This window comes from Hordeum vulgare, chromosome 3H (genome assembly GCF_904849725.1).
Source record: "Hordeum vulgare subsp. vulgare chromosome 3H, MorexV3_pseudomolecules_assembly, whole genome shotgun sequence".
Classification (NCBI taxonomy): Eukaryota; Viridiplantae; Streptophyta; class Magnoliopsida; order Poales; family Poaceae; genus Hordeum; species Hordeum vulgare.
Window position 1 is genome coordinate 555,283,509 of NC_058520.1, and position 10,767 is coordinate 555,294,275.

Here is a 10,767-nt window from a genome sequence, read left to right on the forward strand (position 1 = left end):
AGGGGGGGTCCTTTCTTTGGACCAACTTTTAAAATATCCCCATCAGGATAGTATTTAGCACTAAGAACACGTGCACATAACGAGTCGGGAGTTTGGAGTAGTCGCCAACATTGCTTTGCTAACATAGCAAGATTAAAGTTGTGAAGGTCCCTAAACCCCATGCCACCCTTCTCCTTTGGAACGCACATGTTCCACCACGCAAACCAGTGCATTTCTTTTTCTCTTCCCCATCTCCTCACCAAAAACCAAAGATTTCATCTGTTATTGACTTGCAAATACCTTTTGGCAATTTGAACACCGACATTGCATAAGATGGGATAGCTTGCGCTACAGACTTTAATAATATTTCTTTACCTTCCATTGAGAGGAATTTTTCCTTCTGGTCCTTCAACCGTTGACAAACTCTGTCAATAAGGTGTTGAAAACAATCGCTTCTGTCCACACCCACCATAGTAGGGAGGCCCAAGAATTTATTAGACAAAGCTTTTGTTAATATGTCTAGTGTGCCACAGACTGCTCCCCTAAACAAAACACACGTGTTGGGGCTGAAGAAAATGCTCGATTTTGCAGTACTAACTCACTGACCAGAACTAGTACAGTAAGTATCTAAGACTCTCATCAGAGTAGTGGCATTATGATTATTAGCTCTCACTAGAATAAGGGAATCATCAGCGAACAATAAATGGGAGATAGAGGGGGCCGATCTGCTTACTCGGATGCCTTCAATTCCTCTAATCTCCTCCTCGTGGGCCAACATACTAGAAAATCCCTCCGAACATAGCAGAAATAGATATGGTGATAGCGGGTCTCCTCGCATCAACCCCCTCATGGGAACAACCTCGTTCGTTTCCGTGTTATTGAATCTGATTTTGTAGCTCACACGGGAGACACACTCCATAATAAATTCCACCCATTGTGGGTTGAAGCCCAACTTCAGCATCATTTGTTGCAAAAAAACATTCAACTATATAGTATGCCTTGAGCATATCTAGTTTAGCAACACATATACCATTGGTTACATGGGTCTTCTTTTTTATTGCATGAAAGCACTCATATGCAACGAGAATATTATCTATAATCCGCCTGTCCGGAACAAAGGCGCTCTAAGGATCACCTCAGGCAGAATTTTCTTGTGTCTGTTTGCTAACATCTTGGAAAATATTTTGTAGACTACATTGCATAAACTTATGGGCCTATGTTGTGTGATAACCTCCGGGCTATCTACCTTTCGGATTAGCACAACATTCATTGAGTTCCATCCTTCAGGGATCTTTTTATTATTAATTGCTTCAATCACTTCTTTGGTAAGCTCCTCACCAAGAATGTGCCAAAACCTCTTGAAAAAGATAGCATGAAGGCCATCAGGATCGGGCGCCTTCATGTCACCAATCTGCCAAAGCGCTTTCTTTACTTCCTCTTGCTTATACGGAGCTGTGAGAATCATGTTCATGTTCTCCGTAACCCTCGGTTTGACCGTAGCTATCAAACCCTCATCGATCACACCAGCATCCGAAGTAAAGAGGTCCTGGAAGTAATAAAAAAATAAGGGGTTTGAGGTTATCATTACCCTCCAACCAAACAACATTATTATCTTTCAGTTTCTTTATAAGGTTTATAAGGTTACGGCGCCTACAAGCAGAATCGAACTGGTGAAAGTATTTTGAATTGCGATCTCCCCGTTTCAGCCAGTTCACTCGTCCTCTTTGCACCCAAAAAAATTCCTCCCGTTCGAGGAGGTTTTCGATTAAGAGTGAGAGGTCCTTGTGCTTCTCCTTGGTTTCGGCATTCAAAGGTGCTCTCATCAGGATGTCCAGTTCCTTCTAAGCAGCTCTAAGACGGTCCCTAGGACCTTTCAGAACCTTGCGGTCCCACTCATGCAGATCTTTGTGCACGGGATCAAGCTTATTTTTTGCTGACGGGCACATACCTTGTGCAATAGCTTTTTGCCAAGCAGTTTTAACCACTTCCTCCATCGTTTCTTCTGATAACCACCTCGCTTCAAACTTGCGGTTTGACTTTGATGGTTGTGCCACCACTCCCGCCAGGTACTGAGTGTCAAGAAGGATGGGCCGATGGTCTAATTTCCCCATCTCGAGGTTGCAAAGTCCAAACATCGAATGCATCTTCGTCCAATCAGCATTGGAAATAGACCGGTCTAGGCGCTCTCGCAGCCCACCTCTAAACCAAGTGAATTTGTCACCATGATATCCAATGTCCTCCAAAGCACAGTCCAATAGTGCATCCTGGAAGGCTTGAAGGCGTGAATGCTGGCGCGGGGCACCTCCTTCCTTCTCCGACGAGAGTAGAATCTCGTTAAAATCCCCAACCACCACCCATGGGAGACGAGACTGGTCATGAAGGTCACGTATCAACTGAAAGCTATGCTCCTTATTGTCCGAGCTTGGTTCGCCATATATTCCTCACAACCTCCATTCTCTGTCGTCTTGTTCCACCATCGATACATCAATGGAGCTAAACGTCGTAGTCCGGGACTAGATCCTTACCTCGTTCTTCCAGACTAGTAGTAAACCTCCAGACCTTCCATCAAGGCATGGTGCCAATCCATGCCCATCTTCTTCATCAAGAAGTCTGCCTTAGTATCATCCGAATGCGTCTCACACAGGAAAAAAAACGCATCCGGATTGTGCCGCCTATGGATATCCAGAAGCGAGCGAACTGTCGGGGCACCTAGAAGGCCCCGACAGTTCCAACTGATAAGCTTCATTGCTCTGGATGACCCGCCTCAGGGATCGCTAATGACTTTCTAGCGAAGATTGATGGAAAAACTCTTGGACAGCGAAGCAACCGGAGGACGGCAAAACCCTAGCTTAATTGCTAAGGGACGAAAAACTGAAGAGGAAGCACCTCTTCAGGACATCAGGCATGCCTTAGGACCGTCGTCGACTGTGATGACGCACTAACCCTAGATCGCCAACAACTAGGAAACCCTAGGAGACCCCCTCCTCTCTTTCTGTCGTGGGAGGTGCCGCGCGTGGCATCACACGCCGCGTCCGCTCGGTCGCGCCTCCTCCTATTCCTCGCGCATGGCATCAGACGTGCATCTACTGACGCAGGCTGCCACCGCTTCGATCGATTCATGCGTGTAGTTGGTCCCGAGGACTTGTCGAAGTTGGTGAAGACCTCAGACCCAAACGCCAAGAGTATTGATTGGGTGGCCTTCATCTCCCATTTGTAAGGGTTTAAGAAAAGAGCAGCAGCGTCGGCGTATAGGCTTACTCCGATGGAGTCCAATTTGTGCGCGATAAGCTTGAGGATACTAGCTTCAATGGCACGCGTGAAGATGCACTGTAAAGGTTCAATGGCGACCGGGAACAAGGAGAGGGGGTCGCCTTGGTGTAAGCCTCGTCGGTGGTAGAGCGGCAGCCCAGGCGCGCCATTCAGAATTACCCGGGAGGAAGTGGAGGAAAGTGATATTGCAATTAAATCGCTGCATCTCTGACCAAAACCCATGTGGCAGAGCACCTCATCCAACTTCAGGAAGATTGCACCTTTCTTGGCCCTGTGCAGACTCTGAATAAGGTTCTGGACATAAAGGAAGTTGTCTTACAATACATGCTCAATTTGTCTTAAAATGCACGCTCAACAATCCGATTCACAAGTTCATAAACACTCCCTCCATTTTTAAATATAAGTAATTTTAAAGAATTCAATATGAACTATATAGGGATATACTCGTACATTATTTTAGAATATAGGTTCGCTTATTTTACTATGTGTATAATTTATATTGAAATCTCTAAAAAGGCTTACATGTAGGAACGGAGGGAGTAATGAAGATAGATGGCACAAGATGGAGTACTTCGAAGGACGAAATGAAATTTATTGCTGAAATGCAAAATCAGCGAAGCATGGTCCTACAAGACAAGCTCCCGTTCCAGCACCCACAAACTTGTTAGCACTAAACTATTTGCTATAGTGGTACTCAATTGCTATAGCCATAGGCTTAAGTTGTGTTACAAAAAATCTCTGCACAGCAAAATCAAAGGCAAGATCGCACTAACTGCAAACAAATCGAGAAATATCCTTTACATGGGGGCTACCGAGCGTCATCTATGCCACACAAAGAATCAATGCAATCAAAATTCAAAGAATCAGGTCACTTGGTTTACCAATCATTCAAAGAATCAGGTCACTTGGTTTACCAACGATTAATAACTTGTTCTGTCAGGGAACTTCTGTTTACCAATCATCTCAAGGAAAAGCAGGAATCACCACGTGTAAGAACCAGTGCTGTCAGAGTACTTTTGTTTACCGATCATCTGAAGGAGAAGCGTGAATCACCGCAACTAAGAACCTGTACTGTCAGGGCGCCAGAAACCCTTCCTGGCAACAAGAAACTGCCGCTTCATAATCGCAGTCTTGTAATGCAGAGAGCGAAGAACACGGTCCATTTTTCTAACCATTCCAATATTGTCTTGCAACACAAACCATCTACCAGGTCTAAGTATCCTGTCAATTTCAGCTGCTATTTCAATGATATCACACCTAAAACAAAAGCATAGGCATAAGCTTGCTTGCACTAGTATAGAAGAGAATATTATAATGTACAGCACCAGTTATTCAAGACTCAAGGCAAGCTAGTATACCTATTTGCGAGGCTCTGAAGGAGATAGCTCATGTGAAGAAGATCATAGGTTCGTGGATATGTGTTAAAAGATTCACACCAGTCATGATATACACCAATCAAACCTCTGTTGAAAATGATAGGCAACGTGTCTGGCTGATCAAAGGGTACAACGTTCATCACCCATAAAGGTCGATCAATGAGTGATGCTGCAAATCTGGAATAAGAAATCAAATTTCATAAATATCTTAAAATGAAACAAAGCATGCAGCTAGAGTGGTCAGTATTTTGAAGAAAATGAGGAGCTGTGAAAACAAAAAATATGCTTCAAGCAAATGCGAACAGCCAAAGGAAATCAGGAATCATGTAAACATGACATATGTGCTTTAAAGATAGGTCATTAATTTAACAATCTAGTAACAATTAACTAGATACCATTTTTCTAAATTCATTGCTGGGAACAAGTAAACAACAGTTCCCTCCTGTCATCTACAACCAAAAGATACTCAGTAAGGAATGACAAGTACTGGGTCCAGTGCCTTAACTGTGCTCATCAATAGTCAGAATATATAAACCAACTAAAGGGCAAACATCTTCAACGGGGTCAAGCAGAAGCACTAAATCTATGAATGTCAATGACTTGTTAAAAAAAAGGTATATTGCATAAAGGAACAAAGTGAGTTTCCTTACCCTCCAAAGCCAGCATTCATGTCCATAACATTCCGAATACTAGACCAATTAACTGCAAATTCACTGGAATATACTTCTGAAATAAGGCCATTCCAGTTCTTTGTATCAGAATCAAATTTTTCTTGAGAAAACCAAGTAGAAGAATTCTCAGATGTAGTTGAAGATCTGATGTTAAGCCTCTCAGGCCAGGATATGGGCCAACTATTTCCTTCGCCTGACTTTGACAGAACAGCCAACAAGAGGCAACTATCGAGAGGAGTATACCTGAATAGGATACATTAGAACATTCGTATGTATTATATCACCGGCATAAAGGAACATAAACCATAAATATTATCTGGCGCCTATATTTCCATAGCCAGCTACTTTCAAATGGCACAAGTCATACATGCCCCACCAATGCAGCAATCCGTCTGAACAGAATGATCCTAACCACTGGTAACTATAAGACTAACACAAAATACAAGCCTGAACTGCATGTGACATTATAAGAACAAAAGGTCATCTGAAGAAAATGTACCATGGAGAGTGGTCATTGCTCCCAGAGCATAGAGGTGGTTCATTATTTTTCCTCCCGGCGTAGCAAGAATTTGAAGTTGGCTTTTGGTAAATAACAACTCCAATCCTATTAACATCCTTTGATTTTACAACTGTCCTCCAGCAGATCGATTTGGTCAGAGTAACCATTGCTGCCAGAAGTTTAACACATGCAATTAGCAAGAAGTTGATCACCACAAATCATAGGATGGATGCAAAATAGTCTGCGTTGTTGGCCTACAGACAAAACTTCTAGCTCCTAGGTAGCAATGCAAACCTCTTTTATTAACCTTAGTGGAAATTATGTCCAATTTTTAAGAAGTCTTGCCGCTTAACACTTGTCTAACTGAAAAGATGATTAGCATTTATATGCCTTGTACAGGTTCAAGCATAACGAACATAATTTTCATTTGAATGAGTTAACTAATGAACTGCGTCAACTGATACAGCTACCGCATTGTCTGTACACTGTTTTTTATGGATTCATGTTCTTAGTTAGACAGTAGTTAACGATTTTGCATGTTGATATAACAAAATGAAAGCAGATACGAGATCGTAATTTTTGCATATGGTGCTACTATATATGCTTATCGATCAGGTCATACTTAAATCTTTTCATGAAACCTTGTTAGATACAAATTATCTCCAGCTCAGTAAACATGCATAATGTGTTCAACATTAATAGTAGGCATTTGTTCAACACTAATAGTAGGCGAAAACTTCTGTTGATAACAATCATTATGATAAAAAAAAAGATAGATCTTAACCATTCCAGTCATCTTCATCTCTCTTGCCACGTCGATAGACTGGCGTCGCAGACCAGATATAATATCCTCCAGGCCTGAGTACTCTATTGAGCTCCAACAATGGTTTTCCACCTGTATGCCCCAAGGTAACAGTAAATTAAAAATGTTTGCACAACTAAAGAAAGCAAGGGGGACAAAAGAGGTGGATTTGATGCTCCAGGAATCATATGGAACCCATTTTTATTTGCACTTCGAAAATACTCAAGAAATTGATACATTTAGAGCACATTATGATATGTGCAAATGCAATAATTTGTGCAAAATAATGATAATACATGCACTGCAAAAATGGAAAAAAAGACTTAAATTACATAAGATGTGTATTGACTGCTATATTTCTGTAGAGTACATATGTGATCATATTTTTACACAGGAATTGCATGGCACATATTCTAATATGTTTTATATCCATGATTTTTTCGAATTATACAAAACCAAAACATGGGTTCATATGATCCTGGGAGCAGAATCCTTTCCTCCGTGGATACTGAACCTTGAAAATACATAGTAGTAGAAATACACAAGATAAATAGCAGGAATGGTTCAAAGTACTTGTCATCAGCAAACCAGTGGAATTGCATGGCACATATTCTAACATGTTTTATATGCATGATTTTTATCAAATTACACAAAACCAAAACATGGGTTCATATGATCCTGGGAACAGATTCCTTTCCTCCGCAGATACTGAACCTTGAAAATGCATAGTAGCAGAACTACACAAGATAAATAGCAGGAATGGTTCAAAGTACTTGCCATCAGCATACCAGTGGAATTGCATGGCACATATTCTAACATGTTTTATATCCATGATTTTTTTTCGAATTACACAAAACCAAAACATGGGTTCATATGATCCTCGGAAAAGATTCCTTTCCTCCGCAGATACTGAACCTTGAAAATACATAGTAGCAGCACTACACAGGATAAATAGCAGTAATGGTTCAAAGTACTTGCCATCAGCATACCAGTGGACCCTACACCTTGCACAATGGATCACATCAAATGAATTATCAGGGAAGGGAAGTTTTTGTGTTCCAATCACTGCCAACAATGCTGGAATTCCCCGCTCTAGCGCAAATTGTATCTGAGCCTCATGCTCGTCTTTTGGGGCAATAGACATAGTAATGACATTCCTGTCAAGCAAGTGTCCACCAAAGCTGGCAACACCACATCCAACATCCAGTACAGTTCTTGTATGAGTTCCCCATTTAATTTGTGGCATGATCTATTCAAACAGTATGACTGTAAGCTGTGAGTTATCACAAGCAAAAAGAGACACTATTATATGAGCAATACTGAGGTCATCAAATGCGAACTTGCACCAATCTTCATATGAATGTACCAGGTCTTTGATGTTGATTTTAAAAACACATCATGGAAACAATGAACTTAGGGTGTACAGTTGTACTAAAAGGTGAAGTATCACCAATAAAGTGCATAGATAGATTTATCATCAAATACATAAATCCTGTGGAAATTGACGGGTTCAAAAGTAAATAAAGGGCACAAGATAGTATCTACCTGTTCAATGAATTGGATGTATCTAGCCACACCTGCTTTAAATTGAGTACCACCTCCAGGGAAAAGAAAATAATTACCAGACTTCCTAACCCAGTTCTGGTCCTTCTTGTATTCCACTAGCTTTGGGTGAGGAACATTGTTATACCAAATCTGAAATTTGCAAAAGGAGTATGCTATGACAAGGTTAGAAATCATGTTATATATAAAACACGCTCTAGCTTATTGCGAGCTTGAACTTAGAAGAATTAATGCCTAAGTACGTCCGTATAAATGATCTCATCTAGTGGATACACATGTAACAATGTGGCAAAGGTCATCCGCAAGAAGTGGTTAAAAAGGGTGATTCATAAATATTACCAAAAGAATATACACCCTTCCAACCTGAAACTAACCGTAGGTACAGTATAATAAGATTGGAGTATAAAGGGTACAATCCCAACAGGGTTTTCTATTGTGTTTGGAGGATGTGCAAATATGCACATTTGGCCTTACAATCAACTGCACTAGCAAACCACACAGCACAACACCACCTCTTAATCAGAGCATAAGATCACAAATTAGTACTATTAAATTACTACCACGTTGTGGAATAAGCGAGCAAGCACTAACAAACCACAGCACAACGCTACCTATTAATCAGAGCATGGGAGCACACATTAGCCATGTTATAAAATACTGCTGCTACTACATTGTTCGATAAACAAACAAGCAGCGAAGCCGCTTCCTCGCTTACCGAAGAAGACAAGCAGGCATCCTCACCATGTCACGGCTGCGCGGCCAGGGCAGGGGAAGCCGGTACCCCGCGGGGAGCGGCACCAGGCACCTCGGCCGCGGCTCCGTGGGGCAGTGCCGCTCCCGGTGCTCCATGTGCCGTATCGACTTGAGCGCCTTGACGGCCTTCACGTTGTCCAGGCACGGTATGTAGTCCGCGGGCTCGACCCGCTTCCCCACCTCGCACAATTCCCACATCGGCGCCTCCACCGGCTTCTCCTCCCCGCCACCGCCGACGCCGCCCCCCTCCGCGCCTCGTCCGCCCGAGACGCCGGTGGTGATCTCCTTTGTGTCGACCGATGCACTCACTTGTGCAGCGGCGGCGGACGGCGTGCCGTGGCCCAGCTGAGTTGCGTTGGTGTCGGCATCATCTGCAGTGGCGTCAGCCTCCGGTCGGGGTAGATCGGCGCCGCTGCTGCCGCTCCCGCCAGATGCTGTTTCGTGTGGAGATGCGTCGGCGGAGACCGGGATTGGGGTTCGGGGCGGCGCCGAAGAGGAGACGGGCACTGGGGTTCCGGGAGGCGCTGAAGAGGTGACGGGCACTGGGGTTCGGGGAGGCGCTGAAGCGGAGACGGGCACTGGGGCTGGGGTTTGGGGAGGCGCTGAAGCGGCGCCCGGGGAGAAGGAGGAGGAGGAGGAGAAGCGGGAAGTGGGGGAGAAGAAGAAGGGGAGGGCGGAAGGGGCGGGGCTGAGGAGGAGGAAGAGGGAGGAGAGGAGGATGAAGAGGGCGACGGAAATCACGATGGGGCGCTTGCGATCGGAGAGGGCGGAGGAGATGGCCATTTCCTCTGCTTCCCGTGCGGGGACGGGAAGCCGGAAGTGCGGAAAATGCGCGGGAAGGGGCGGGGGAGAAGGTATATAGATCTCGGTGAACGCCGGTACGGTGGCCGGGGCCGGGGAAGGGGGTGCGGCGCCGCGCGGTGGCGCGGGGTGGTTTCAGTTTAGTGAGGGAGGGAAGGAGGTGACTAGTCTAGCCTAGTCCGCTCTGTTTGTTACGATATTTTTGCATGCCGTCGTGTAGGAAGTTTTGGTTGGCCCAGTATCCTAGCAAAAAAAAGTTTTTTTATTGGCAGAGTAAGATTTCATTTCATCAGACGATAGAAATGTGATTTACAATTAAGGATGAAATGAAATCAGGGTAGGAGATAAGGCAATAATAATAGTTACTGTATTTTGTATCTCTAAGTTTGTAATGAATATTTATGTTTCATGCTACAACGGCAATGATTTCCGGGTCTACAATAACTACGAAGCTCGGAGGGAAACTCATGTGCACATGTCGTATAATAAACGGTAAGATCTATTTCTAGTTATGCCTCTAATACGAGCTCAAGTATTGCATGATGATCCCGTTTTTCTGATCATGGGCAAGACTATGCTGGCAATTTTGAGGGCGCAATGTTACAAGAACATTTGTGTTGAATCGACCCGAATTGATGTTATGCTATGAGATACATTCGTCACAAGTAAATGGTTTATAACACAGAGAAAGTTAACGTTTGCATTTTTACATAATTCCTTAGACCATGAGACGATCGAGTTCCTTCGTGCTTGCTTCGTAAACTTTGGGGTTTATTAAACGTCATCTATAACAAGGTGGCTATTGCGGCTGCTTAAAGGTTCATGAAAAAGTATGACAAGTAACTTGGTAGCTCAAGATTGGGATTTGCTCCTTCGACGATGGATAGATATTCATAGGGCCCTCTCGGTGTTACGGTATCCATCATCCTCTCGCCAAACACAAAGTGATTTGATCACAGGGATGCCGAAACACGAAAACGAGAAAAAGGAACAAAACCGGTAAGGAGATAACTGGCATAGTGGACAAGTTGTTGAAGCATGGGGATGCGGCAA

General features: G+C 43.6%; 1 protein-coding gene across 1 annotated transcript; it reads right to left on the minus strand.

The window, feature by feature from the left end:
• Positions 1–3,817: 3,817 nt before the first annotated feature.
• LOC123444994 (probable methyltransferase PMT23) lies at positions 3,818–9,892 on the minus strand. Its single transcript, XM_045121904.1, has 8 exons — positions 8,902–9,892; positions 8,143–8,292; positions 7,576–7,846; positions 6,580–6,690; positions 5,796–5,964; positions 5,276–5,539; positions 4,608–4,802; positions 3,818–4,506 (listed from the first exon to the last, which is right to left on the minus strand). The coding sequence occupies exons 1-8, from the start codon at positions 9,694–9,696 to the stop codon at positions 4,308–4,310; spliced, it is 2,154 nt and encodes a 717-aa protein (XP_044977839.1). The 5' UTR covers positions 9,697–9,892; the 3' UTR covers positions 3,818–4,307.
• Between the last annotated feature and the right edge of the window lie 875 nt (positions 9,893–10,767).